The 14,062-nt window shown below is 37.8% G+C and overlaps 1 protein-coding gene across 6 annotated transcripts in view; it reads left to right on the forward strand.

Annotated features, from left to right (window-relative positions):
* DGD2 (digalactosyl diacylglycerol deficient 2) overlaps nt 1–14,062 on the forward strand; it is a 29,704-nt gene that overhangs the window by 2,057 nt on the left and 13,585 nt on the right. For 2 of the 6 annotated variants that reach the window (XM_019199515.2, XM_019199517.2), the window contains exons 2-3: nt 6,497–6,898; nt 7,455–7,721. In XM_019199515.2, coding sequence (XP_019055060.1) covers nt 6,617–6,898; nt 7,455–7,721 — 549 coding nt within the window. In that variant the 5' untranslated portion in view covers nt 6,497–6,616. Of the gene's footprint in view, nt 1–162; nt 285–6,496; nt 6,899–7,454; nt 7,722–14,062 lie in introns of all 6 variants that reach the window. The other 4 variants (XM_010273542.3, XM_010273545.3, XM_019199516.2 and 1 more) reach the window with 3 other exon arrangements.

Raw genomic sequence — 14,062 nt, forward strand, 5'->3', positions numbered from 1 at the left:
CTAGTTTAATGTTTCTAGAAAACTTTCCTGATTTTTTAGATTTTCCAAATATCTTAGTGAAATTAGTGAGATATCTCCGAAATTTCTCCAACTCTACATGGTGAAATGTTCATTGATATCAACATTACAAACCATGCTTTTAACACTTAACCTTTAATCCAGGTTTGAAAGGAGCTTTTCCAATAAAATTGATCTTTTGGATTGAGAAGCATGACATCAGTCGAAGTATGGATACATATTGTATCATGTTGGACCTATCGTTTATCAGGGTCACCAGTTCAATGGTTAATACTCTTTTCAGATATAGCTTGATTCAAAGCTTTAAACTTGAAACAATTTTAATTCATGAGTATTACCTTGGTCCTTTGAATAGTGCAATACACAATTTTTGTGTATAGTGTGTGCTGATACTTTTAACCAAGAAATATGAATTAGTACAAAAGATCCACCAAGTTGTGGACTTTCTGGCCAACATGGCCTTTTTTTGCTTTTACCTTGGGACCATACCCCATGCTAACTTATTTCTCTTTGAAGCCATTTCTTTCATTTTCATCATATTATTCATTATACAGTGGAAATAAAATTACAAAAATGTTATGAGTATCTATAGTTTTCTGATGAAGTTACAGAATGGAGTACTATCATATGCACTGGTTTAATGGTGTCAAAATGCACTAATTTTTGTCATGGTAAAGTGAGTTTGGCAGAGAATGTCAAGATAATTTTCTGAAGATGCTATTTCTTGTTAAAGTGGAATTTCCAAAATAAAAATGTTTTTTTTTAATAAAAGAATAAAAAATATGCTCAAATGCTCTTCCTTAATGAACTTAATTTTCTGATTTCTTTTTGCTTCCTTAATGAATGGAATTTTCAAAATAAAAATGTTTTTTAATAAAAGAATAAAAATTATGATGCTCTTCCTTAATGAACTTAATTGTCTGATTTCTTTTTACTTCCTTAATGAAATGCATATTTCATTGTGTGAAAGACTGGTTTATATTTGAAAATTGAAAGAAATTGCAATCAAAATAAACCCAATGCAAAGAAATTCCTTCTGTATGACTGGCTGACTGCTTGATGTCTAGCCCATAACAAATAGCTATGATATGTTGTAGGGTGAAATTGCTTTAAAGAGTTAAGGAAGAACAGGTGGTGTTGGCTAAGCTTAATATTAGGTTTAGGGGCTCAAGTTGTGATAGAAATTTTTATAGATCTTGATGAATGGGATTATGACTTATGGGAAGAGGTGCTTAATATTCATTTAGGGTCCTAATTAGGGTTTTGAGGCTGAGAGGGAGAAGTGGAGAGGCTAGATTGAGAGGTTACATGAGTTAATTCCATAATAGCAGCTTTAGAAAAATGAAATAGAATTAAGAATGTCAATGACTGTGTAGTCTGGATTCTTAGTTGGCATCATTCCCTTTGAGGATGTGAGGGTTCAAACTTGCAGAAAGGCATGCTTTCCTCGTTATGAATTCCAATATGCTTCATGTGCATCACTGCTACTCTAACTTGCTATGGCACATTGCCCCTATGGGGACCAAAGCTGCATTACTGGAAAAAAAAGAAGAAGAGTAAAGAAAAAATAGAACAGAAAAATAAGGAGATAAGTCTACTGGAATCAACAGTAGCAGATCCTTGAGTCAGATAAAACAAACAAATGATTGAGAAGCTCATTCAATAATTAGATCATTCTTTTGTCACTTATATCGAAGAGTGACTGCATTTTTATATGAAAATGTAATAGATAGATAGATAATTACATTTTTATATCGAAGAGTGATTGCATTTTTATATTGAGATCTAGCATACATCTACTTGAACATGCAGCTGAAATAATAAAATTATTTCCAATTAATGAACCCTTATAATCTCTTGAGGATCCACTGGAAAAAGTTGAGCTAGAAAGAAAATATAGATGTTTCAAAGAAAAAGAAATTTGATGGGGGAAAGACTTTCTAGAAATTTCATATATCCTATATGAGTTTAACAAACTCACTTGAATACTATTAGTTGGTCTTGCTAGCATAGCCTAAGCTCATGGGCCTTTGGCTCCTTTTAAGCTTGTAGGTCCACATGCTTGGGTTGGATTGTGGGTTAAAGGATGCCTGATCAGGTTCATAGAAAAATCTTTCCCTTCTTTGGCATTTAACCTTTTATTACTCTCAGGGTTAGTGAAAAATACCAAAAACTTACCAAATTATTAACTAGGTTGATCCATAAAAGCTTGAATGTTGGAAAATCTCAGAGGTTGACATGTTGGGTCAAGGTTTGCCACCATTAGTTTTGTCCCTGGAAATACACCATACATTTGGATTTTATGCTTTTAAAGGTTGCATAGTAGATACAGCTGAGCTATATTATCATCTTTGTCCAAGCATTATACCAAACATTTAGGATTGGAGGCTTTGGAGTGGAAGGGGGATAAGGAAGAAGTTCCATCTTGTTAATTGGGGGTGGGTATGCAGACCTAAGATAAATGCCAGCTTGGGGATTAGAAGGATTAAAGCTCTTAACAAACTACTACTTGCCAAGTTGCTGTGGAGGTTTTATTTAGAGAAGGAGAGAGTTGTAGGTGAGGGTAGTAGCAAGTAAATATGGGGTGTTAGTGAGAAGGTGGCAAATTTAAAAGGATTAAAGGTTTTGAAAGAATCTCCAATTTGAAAATAAATGTAGAAAAGAGTTACATAGCGGGTATCAACTTGGAGGATAGGGATGTTGAGGCTATTGCAGAGTCTCTCAAGTGTTCCATCTCTTCTTGGCCTATGTCCTATTTAGGGCTTCCGTTAGGGGAAAACCCTAGGGAGAGTAAGTTTTGGACTCTAATGTTAGAAAAATTTGAGAAGAGATTAGTATCGTGGAAGAAGAATTACATCTCTTTGGGTGGTATTATCACCTTGATAAGAGTTACATTGGTGAATTTACTTGTTTTCCATTTGTCTTTAGCATACCACCTAGGGAAGCAAAGAAGCTAGAGAAATTAATGAGAGATTTCTTTCGGGAGTCGAGACAAGGACAAAGGGATCATCTGGTTAAGTGGGAAAAGTAAAGAGGAGGGGGGGGGGTTGGGACTAGGGAAGGTGGTTCAAAAAAACTTAGCATTGTTGGAGAAATGTTTGTGGCATTGGCCATTGGAGAGAGAGAGAGAGAGAGACTTTGCCATGAAGTGGTGTGAATCATTCAAGGAAGTTCAAGGAATGGGTGGGATGCTGGTGTATTAAGGTAGGCTACTCTGGCAGCACCTTGAAAGGCCATTCACAATACCCTTTTGTAATTTCTTAGGGTTGTCAAGTATGAAGTTTGTTCTGGTAACTTTTTCCGCTTTTGGGAGGGTATTTGGGTGGGAGATAGCCCCTTAAAGGACCTTTTCCTTCGTTAGTCTTTGTTTCTTTGTATAAAAAAGAGGTAGTCTTAAAATTTCTTTCACCTTTGGGAACCCCTTGGCTCCAAATTGGGATTTTAGTTTTCGTAGGGGGTTAAGGGATGGTGAAATTAAATCTCTTTCTAATTTTCTATATGTCCTTAATTAGGTTTGTTTGGATCCTTCTAAGCCAAACAAAAGAGTGTGGGCTCCTAGGCCCAAAGGGACATTCTCTTGTGCTTCTTATTTTATGTCCCTTTGTCGGTCTTCTATTCAATGGGGTTTTCCTTTTAAAAGAAGTTTGGTGTAGGCCGGTTCCTCCAAGGATTATGGCTTTTTGTTGGGAAGTGTACTATGGGAAAGTAAACACTTTAGATAGCCTACAAAAGAGAATACCTTTCCTTTGTATTTCTCTTAATTGGTGTACTCTCTATAAAGCTCATGGGGAAGACTTTTACCATTTACTAATTTCTCATCCTTTCTTTATAGGGTTATGGATTTGGCTCCTTTAGTTGTTTGGGTGTAGGTGGAGCATGCCAGTTGAAGTATGCGTGATTTTTGACCATTCTACCTTCAATTGGCCTAAAAAAAGAGGGAGAATTATGTGGAGATGTGTTAGAGCAGCCTTGATTGGACTATTTGGGAAGAAAGGAATGCTAGAATCTTCCAAGAGAAGGAGAGGAGCAGTCAGGACTTGAAGGACTGTATGTTGAATAGGGCAATACATTGGTTAAAGACTTTGGATCTCTTCCATCAATTCTCCTTTAATGATTTATGGAGAAACTGGTCAGTAGTAGCAAGGTGCTCCTCCATTAAGAATAGGGCAGTTACAAGGTTGTTTCAGTTACAAGGTTCTCCTCCATTTAGAATTTTGATAGGAGCTGGGGTTCTGAGAAATGAGCTTGGATATGTTGTTCTTCTTTATTCGGGTCCCTTTGGATTTGGAGATCCTGTTAGGGTAGAACTATTAGCTGCCTTACAAGGTGTGCAATTTGCAAACCAACTAGGAGTAGAACAACTACTATTGAAGGGCATTCCAAGGTGGTGGTGGGCTGGTTGACGAACCCTGAGGATGCTGTGTGGTGCTATAAGAATGAAATTAAGAAATTCAAATGGCTAACAAGGAATATGTTTGTTTCTATACAGCGGGTGGGGGGATCATCAAATGCATTGGATGATATATTAGCCAGGCAAGTGGGTGCTATGAGACAAGAGGAGAGCAGCTGATTTGGTATCTTATTGTTAAGCACACTTGAACAGATAAAGGCATACATTCAAGAGGGAAATGAAAAGTGTTGGAAACTGGAAATATACAGAAATGATGTTTTCACTGTCAAGTCATACTATAAGGCAATCATAAACAATTAGATGGCAGTTCTAATATTAAGGATGTTTGGGGGAATCCAGTTCCCCCAAGGATGGAAAATTTTGCATGGTTGCTGGCTAGGGATAATATCTTAGCGTCAGATCATTTAAGGAGGGAATTTAAGATGGCAAGCATATCTTATTTGTATTAGAACAGTGAAAAGGATGTAAGTGCAAGACAGCATCAGTGTCATGATATTTCCTTTCATCATTATTTCTTGTATTTCTTTCTGCAAAGTAAAAAATGCCAAATGTTAGGTCTGTGTCCAGTCTACCCCTCCCAAGACCCCAGCTGGATAGTTGGGACCAACATCATGTAATTGATGGTAAAGGATTTTTTCTCGGCTAAGAGAGGTCTAAGGTAAGGTGATCTATCATCTCCTTTCCTTTTCACATTAGTGACAGGCTGATCATAGCTGATAGTAAGTAATATTATTAGTGTCATAGTTTTCAAGGCACCAAGGCGAAGCTAGGCGATAGGGGAGTGCCTAGGTGTTGCCTAGGAAATGACTTTTTTAAAATAAAAAATACAAATCCTAGGGTAGATCCCTAGGTTTCATAGTAATAAGTAGTGATCTTTAACTAATAATCACCATAATTCTCATAGAATAAGTATAAACCCCATATCAATAGATAGAAAGGGAACATTTTTATGAGTAGAAAAATAAGAAAGGAAAGAAACATACAAAACATAAGGGTTGAGCCCTTGTTTTGGTCTTAGGAAGAAGAAGAAGTCCTATTGATTGTTCTTGTGTATCAATTGGATAAAATCTTCAAGTTATTTTTTTACTTATCAATTTAGGCTTTATTCAAGACTATGTTACTGATTTGTGTCTCGGTTGAACCCAAACAAATAAGAAAATAACAAAAAGAAACTAGTATAAGAATAACAATATTAATACTATAAACCCACAATATGAATAATTTTTTCTAATAATATCTATTTTACTACTATTAATAGCATAAAATTAAAATATAAAATATTGTGTGGTGTCTTACATATAAATATGTAGGCATTTGAGCAAGGTGGCCCTCTAAGAAAGGCCTTATCGCCTAGGTGTCACATTGACAACTATGTTTGGTGATCTTCAATTTGTTTGGTTATTTTAAATCGTTCTGCCTTCTATTCCTAATATTTTCACAACATATTTCCGTTTCCATGGGTAGCAACACAAAATTTTATTGGAACCAACATATTTCCTAGTGAACATTACCAGCACTATGTGAAGTACAAGAGAGAGTTTCCACAGAACATTTCCATTTCCATGGGTAGTGACACAAAATTTTACTGGAATTGACATATTCCCCAATGAACACTATCAAAACTATGCAAAGTACAAGACATTGTATTATAACATAAATTGGTGAGAATTGAGAATATTATAGATATGTGGAGTAGCAATTTTGTTGCCTGCCTATCTTACGTGAGTTTAGATTTTGTTTTAACTCATTCTGCCATGTAGTTTTGAATCTTATGGTTTCAGGACAACTTCAGAGTGTATTCTTTTGTCTCTGACCTTAGTTTCTTAGCTTTGTTTAATGATTTAGTACAAGATAATAATTTAAAAAGGTGTGCCTATGCTTCTTTTATTATTTCATAAATTATCATTCTATATTTTTGCCTATCTTACAATGTTTCCACCATGTATATAAATATTTCTGACATTTCCGACATGTTTCCTATATTTGGACAACTGACATTTTCTCCGACACCAGCATTTTGAATTTTAATAACTTCTGATAATGTATTATCTGTATTTTTCTGTGCAGTTTGAATTCAAATTTTGACACCCAAAATGCAGGGCTTCAATTGCTTGGCCATTTTGACTAGAATTATAAGATCTAATATCACAGAAACCTTCATCCTTTGCAGTTTAACTTGATGACTGAATGGATAGAAAGCCGCACATTGCCATATTTACTACTGCGAGCCTCCCATGGATGACTGGAACTGCTGTTAACCCTTTATTTCGTGCTGCTTATCTTATGAAAGATGGGGGGAGAAATGTTTCTTTGGTAATTCCGTGGCTGTCTATGAAGGATCAAGCACTTGTTTATCCCAACAAGATTATGTTCAACACACCTTCAGAGCATGAAATCTTTGTACATAGGTGGCTTGAAGATAGGACTGGATTTATATCTGGTTTTAATATACATTTCTATCCCGCAAAGGTAAGTTATAACTGCAAATATTGTTGCTTTGGAACTTGATTTGGCATTAATTTATCTTATTGGCCACATGATTCATAGGAAGCAGGTATAAGAAATGAACATCTGGTTGGGAACTAAGGGTCTATTTGGCTCGCAGTCGGAATTGGAACCACAATCCCTTGGAATTGTAATCAGAATGATCTATTCCTCCTGCATGTTTGGTTCAGATAGGAATCGGAATCGGATTCGGCTGGAATGAATTCTCATTCCCAAGGGAGGGGAGGGAATGACCATTCCCTTAAATGGGGAAATGCCACTCCACCAGGAATGGGAATAGGATTCTGCTTCCATCCAACCAAATGGTTTGAATTGGAATAGATCATTCCAATTCCAATTCCAGACCCTATTCCAGTTGACCAAATGGACCGTATGAAGATTTGGACTACACAGCAAGCATGACTGTATACAGCTTTATTGAATCTACCTTCTTCAATTTTAATTTCCGACATATGAACACAAACCAGAGAGCTTATTTTTCAAGATGCAAATTTTCTAACAACATTTTATTGGATTTCAGTTTGATAAAGAGAAAAGGAGCATTCTAGCTGTTGGTGATATTACAAAAATCATTCCTGATGAAGAGGCAGATATTGCTATCCTGGAGGAGCCTGAGCATCTGACTTGGTATCATCATGGACGGAGATGGAAAACTAAATTCCGGCTAGTTATAGGGGTTATCCACACCAATTATTTGGAATATGTGAAGAGAGAGAAGAATGGAAAGTTGCAAGCATTTCTTTTAAAACACATTAATAAGTGGGTTATCAATATCTACTGTCACAAGGTACTTTTCTTTACATATCATAGTTTATGAAACTATCTGTGCTCTTGTGCTCTATTTAAGGGAGTCTATGGAGCAATTGAACTCCATGGTGGTTGGCCCTACTATAGCATTCTCATTCTATGCTAAAATGTTTATATTAAAGAAGTAAAGTTTGTATAAGATACATGGAAAATCTCAATTGTATTCTAGAAAAATAAGTCCTAAAAGAGAAAGCATAAACATTACCCCCCTTAAGGAATAATGCACCTGTTCCCCATGGCAATGCCATCAAAAGGGATGCTTGGTTCCTGTTACCATACATAACAAACTACCTACTCAAATGAAACAACTAAGATCAAAGCATAAGATAAGTTAGAAACATACTATTGGAATATTCAAATTGTATTATAAAGGGGTATTTAGGAAACAAAAGTATAAACAGGGAATTTAATGTAATATCTGCTCCATTGAGGTTTATTTTGTAAGTTGGATATTTATAGTGTTAATGTAAAGCATCTCACATTTTGAGAGAGATGGAATGAGATAAGCATATGGTTCAAAGCCCTATGTCATGGACCTAGATTCTCACTAGTGTCGCATGTGGCACTTGTGGTAGCACCTCTCTGCTCCACAAGTCGGCCTTCCCACTTGAGTACCCTTCATCTCTAGGAACAAGTCTGCACCTTACTTAACCCACACAGACCTAGGCAACTCCCAAGGCAAGTTAGAGACAAGAGGACATGAAGGCAATTGGAAAGGAAACTCTTATAGTACTCAAGTAAGGGATACAACTCTTTGAACACTTCTTGGATACAACTGTGGTGGTCTTTCAAATGAGAGGACTCCTTATATAATCTACATATCCTACAATGAATGGCTAGGATCATTACAAGTGTCATACCTCTAATTGGTGATTCTTCTAGATATTTTCTAGAATACTCTAGAAGGAAGCTCTAGAACAGCTCTAGAATCGTGTGCAAGTGTCTAAAAGTTTCATGAATCTTCCAGAATGCTCTGGAAATCTCTTGAAGTTTCCTGGGGTTTCTGGAACACTTCTAGAACTTTCCATTAAAGCTCTTCGATCTGCCCTTCTTTGGTCAGGGTCCATGTTACACACCTAAGGCAATGCCATGCCATGAAACCTAGCTCTCTCTTTCTCTCTTTTAGTTGTCTCCCATCTCTCCTCTATTCACTCATATCACTCACAACAACATGGCATCAGAGCCAAATTGACTGATGAAAATGATGAAATGATGATGACTCTTGGTTTGTTTAAGTTCAGATGTTTTTCGATAAGTCCTATTTTATGTCGACTCTGGAATGTCTATCTCTTTCCTTTCTTCTATAGTTATTGTTTTGTTCTTGTTACCTTTCTGTGTTGTTGGGTGTCTACTTGTTTTGATCTTGTTTTTCTATACTTCTCTGTTATAGTTTAGATTTGTTAGTTCTCAATACATTGGTTCTTATTTTTGTCATTAGTTTGTGTTAGGAAAAATTGATTTGTCTTGTATGTTATCCCTTATTTTTGTTCCTGATATTAAATTTGTCAGACTCTCAGAGGGCAGCCACTTTGTGCAAAAAAGGAAAAAGCCAAAGGTTAGGGCTGCACCTAGTCTACCCCTCCCAAGACCCCAGATAACTGGGACCAACATTAGGTAATGGCCTTTTATACTGAAATTGATTTAATATCCTATTGGCTGTATTCTTCCCTTCATTTGAGTAAAGTTGTTTCCCTTTTCTATAACCAACCTGTCTTGTATTTGAAAGGGGAGTTGAAAGTAACTGCTTCTATTTCCTCCAAGTGGAGAGAATGGGGTACTAGTTCATTTTTTGGTATGTTTTAAGTGGTTGTTTGAATGAGCATGTATCTCCTTTGGCGTGCCAATTTGTGTTTTGGAAGATTTTGGCTAAATTGAGAGGGTGGGATTTTAGATTTGAAGGTTTTAATGGACAAAGTGAGTAGTTCTTTGGCTGTGTGTGTAAGTGTTTGCCCAAGAATTGTATATATATATATATATACTCACTGGAGTTGAGATTGATTAGGTGGAATCCATTAGTTGCCGATGTTTCATGCTGTTGGTAATGTTTGTGTGTGTAGAGAACATTGATGTGGGCCCCACAGCTGTGGTCCCACTCTGTCCATAGGGTAGAATGTATCTAGTCACAGCTGTGGTTATTTTGCTGTTCTGTTATTTCTAGTTTCAGTTTTATATTGGTTGTTATTTGTTAGCAGTTATGATGTAAACACCATGGGCAGATATGTCTTTTCATGTAACTAGCATAACCTATATATATTAACTTAAAGTAGCGGCGGCAGAATATTGACATTCTGTTCTTCTCCTCAAAATCTGTGTTCTATTGCTCTTCCATCACTCTTTCTTCTACATCTTCTTCACTTTCTCTTCTCATCGAGCCTGAAATCTCTTAGTGATCAAGACTGAATAGCAGTCTTGAAAACCTACAGTGTGAGGTTTAGGAAAGTTGATCCATTCTGTTGGAGAAATCTGTTGATGGCATGCTTGTTGATTGGAGTGGATAAGGTACATTTGGTCCTGTTCTCCCTGGCTTTGAGCTTTTCTGAGTGGTATGATTTAAGGGTAGTTGTTGAAGGTTTCTACCCTCTGACATGGTTAGGAGATTTTGTGTCATAGGAGATCAGAGCTGGGAGATGAACAATCATGTTTTTTTTTGGAAGGGAGATGAAAGGTCAGGTTGAGGTAGATGGTTCAAAGGTTGAAGATGAGTGTAATTTTGGAATTAACTTTTTCAAAGATGCTGAGGTTGGCAGGTGTGGAGATGAACATGTGGGAAGCTCTTTTAATGCTATGAAGCTGAAGGGTTGCGAGTTGGGTGAGTTTTTGATGAAAGTGGGGTTAATCCGGTTTGGTCCAGGAATTTGGTTGGGACTGAGTTGGGTCATTTTCTTTGGAGCCCATTGAACAGGGAGCAGAATGCTAGAGGCTGTTTAAAAGGAGAGGTGGAGCGGCAACTACCAGTGGTCAAGGTGATTTGCAGGGCTGAGCTTGAGAATGAGAGGAAGGCTTCAATGGCAGTTTTAAGTGACACTTTGACGAGGTTGTGAAGGTTGAGTGGGTGTGAGTGATTACGAAATATGCAGTGAAGAAGGCGCTGAAGACTTGTTTATCTTTGAAGAGAAAAAGTTTTGCGGTCCCTAAAGTAAGGTTTCTCAAAAGGTAAAGTTTGTTGATAGCAAGCGTAAGGTTTGGAAGCTTGGTGGTGGTTCTTCAACCAAGATTGCAGATAGAAAGAAGAGCCTGTTGATTAGGGTTGGGGAAACCCTTAGTTCTATTGTTGAGACTTTAATTTGGCTTTTCAAGAGATGTCCAGTGGCGCAACAAAGGTTGGCAGTGTTGGACTTGTGGGGCCTGGGGAGGATACAGTTGGGTTGAAGCTTTTGGTAGTGGAGGAAAGTGTGAAGGCCAACCATGATGTTGATATTGAGTTTGACCTTGTCATGACTGAGATTGATGGTATTAATTATGTGGGGGCACCTATTTTGGGGTTGAGGTAAAACTTTCTGAACGTTTTGATGGGGATGGTAGTGTAGAGTGTGAGCCTAAGGAATTTGAGTTGAGGGTGGAGGATTGGGATGAAGGGGAGACTAGTTTTGTTCTGCAGAAGAGGGATGATCTCGTTTCAGCTGAAGTCCTGGGGGGGGGGGGGGCGGGTTGAGGACAGGTTAACAAAAGTTTAAGGAGAGGAAGGGGTGTGGTAGATGATGTGTTTGGCATTGAGTCAGGGTTTGCCCAAGTCAGGTGATAGTGTTTGATGGGGAAAATTGTTCTAGAGGTGCTTGAAAGCAGATGGATACTGGGGAATACGAGGTTGTTAGAGGTGATGAGGGGAGAGAGAAAGGAAATGTAGTTATGTTGGTGCAGGGGTGGTTAATGTTTTTGAGAGGAAGATAAAAAAAAATGGGACTATGCCTCCTTTTGATGATGGAAATGGTGAGATTGAGATTGAGAATGGGGAGGATCAAAGGAGATTCTTGATAAGATTTGTATCATTGAAAGTAATTGACATTGAGGAGGTGGTGGATAAAACATTGGGTTTGTTCTTCCTCAGAGAAGAAGAGTTTGCTAGGAAGGTTTTTAAAGAATTGGAGGAAAAGGGTCGGAAGAATTAAAATCTGGTTGTTGGCCATGATGATTTTAATCTAAGTGTTGAAGAGGTTCTTGATAGAACAAGGTTTGTTGGTCTTGAAGGGGCAGCAGATGAAAAGCGTGAAAATTTGGCCATAGATCAGCTTTTCCAGAAGAACATGGTGTTGGAGTTAGAGAGAATTAACGAGAGTTCTTTGGATTTGGAGGAGCTAAAGAAGATACCACTTGCTGTAAGACATTTCAGAAGTCAAAGAAAGTGTCAAGATGTTTTGGTGTCTAAAGTTTTTGAGAGATTGAAAATGGTTTATTTGGGGTTGGACCAATTAAGAAAGTGAAGAAACCTAAGAATGTCTTCAAGAGGAGGGGGTCAGAAAAGAAATTTAGTGAAGGAGACTCTCACCCAGGAAAATCCAGACTTAGTCATAATTCAAGAAACTAAGAAAGAAACAATTGATAGGAGGCTGATAAAGGCAATTTGGGATGCCAGAAATAAAAATTGGGTTCGGCTTGCAGCCACAGGAACTTCAGGAGGTCTCCTTATCATCTGGAATGAAACTGTCATGTTAGGAGTAGAGGTCGATCGAGGACAGTTCTCAATCTCGATCCTTTTCTCCAATTTAGCAGATGGCTTCACTTGGATTTTCATAGGGACCTATGGTCCAAATAACTCTAGATTGAAACCGCAGTTATGGGAAGAGTTAGGGATGATAGGAACTTATGGACACCTTCCTTGGTGTGTTGCTGGGGATTTCAATGTGACCAGGTTTGCCTTAGAGAAATCTAATGGGAGAAGGCAGACAAGAAGCATGCATCTCTTTTCCAATTTTATTCAAGAATTTTCTCTCTTAGACCCACCTCTGCAGAATTCCAGATTCACATGGTCAAATATGCAAGCAGAAGCCATCTACTGCCGCCTTGACAGATTCCTCTTCTCTTCAGATTGGAAGGATCATTTTCCTGGCTCTTTCCAAGAAACTGGAGTCCAAAGCACTTCAGATCATTGGCCGGTGATCCTCAGTACAGAAAAACTTCACCCTTCTAAACCTCCATTCAGGTTTGAAAATTTTTGGATTCAACACAACTTCAAAACTGAAGTTTCCAAGTGGTGGAAGGATTGTGCTGTGGATGGATGGGCAGGTTTCAAGTTTCAAAAGAAATTGCAATTTGTGAAGAAGAAACTCAAAATTTGGAGTAAAGAAGTGTTTTGTCCTATTCCAAAAGAGAAGGACAGAATTTGGACAGAGTTATCTTTGCTGGATGAAAAGGATTCCTTGGGGCAGCTTTCTAATTTGGATAAAGAAAGGAAAGCTGGGGCTCTTTCTGAATGGGAGACTTTAGTGGATAGGGAGGAAAGATATTGGAGACGGAGGTTGAGAATCCAATGGATTAAGGAGGGTGATGCTAACACCAGGTTCTTCCACAGATATGCTAATGCTCGGAATAATAAAAATCAGATTTCCAAACTGAAAGTGGATGGTCAAGAAGTGGCTGACATAAATCAGATAAAAAAGGAGATTGTGGATTTTTTAGGGACATGTCCTCATCTGATAGGATTTGGCAGCCAAATCTGATATCTTGGAATGGTTAGAAGATTTTTGAAGAAAGTAGAAACTGGTTGGAAAGAGAATTTGATGAAGCAGAATCAAAGAAGCTGTGTTCTCTATTGATGAAGATAAGGCTTCCGGTCCGAATGGTTTCTCAGCGGGTGTTTGCAGACTTCTACAGGTCAGCAAAAATCAATAAAGCTACAAACTCTACCATTATCAAATTTATCTCTATGAAGGTTGCCTGAGTGTCAGAGATTTTAGACCTATCAGCTTACTAAACAGCCTCTATAAGATTATTGCAAAAGCTTTGGCAAACAGACTCAAGAAAGTCTTGAATGATGTGGTAGCGCCTACTCAGAGTGCTTTAATCGAAGGGAGACAAATTGTGGACGGGGTTTTGATTGCAAATGAAGTAGTGGAGGATAGGAAAAAGAGAAAGCTAAGTGGGGTTATATGCAAAATAGATCTGGAGAGGGCCTATGACAAGGTTGATTGGAATTGCCTTTGGAGGATCTTGGAACTCAAAGGTTTTGTGGAAGTTTGGATTAAATGGATGAAAGGGCACATTGGAATTGCCTTGGTTGATTACTTCAAAACTTTCAGAGGCTTAAGGCAAGGCTGTCCACTCTCCCCTCTCCTACTTTGGTAGCAAACATTCTGGATGCCTTCATGAAAAAGGCTTTAGAATGTG

This window comes from Nelumbo nucifera, chromosome 7 (genome assembly GCF_055504915.1).
Source record: "Nelumbo nucifera cultivar China Antique chromosome 7, China Antique-T2T, whole genome shotgun sequence".
Lineage (NCBI taxonomy): Eukaryota > Viridiplantae > Streptophyta > Magnoliopsida > Proteales > Nelumbonaceae > Nelumbo > Nelumbo nucifera.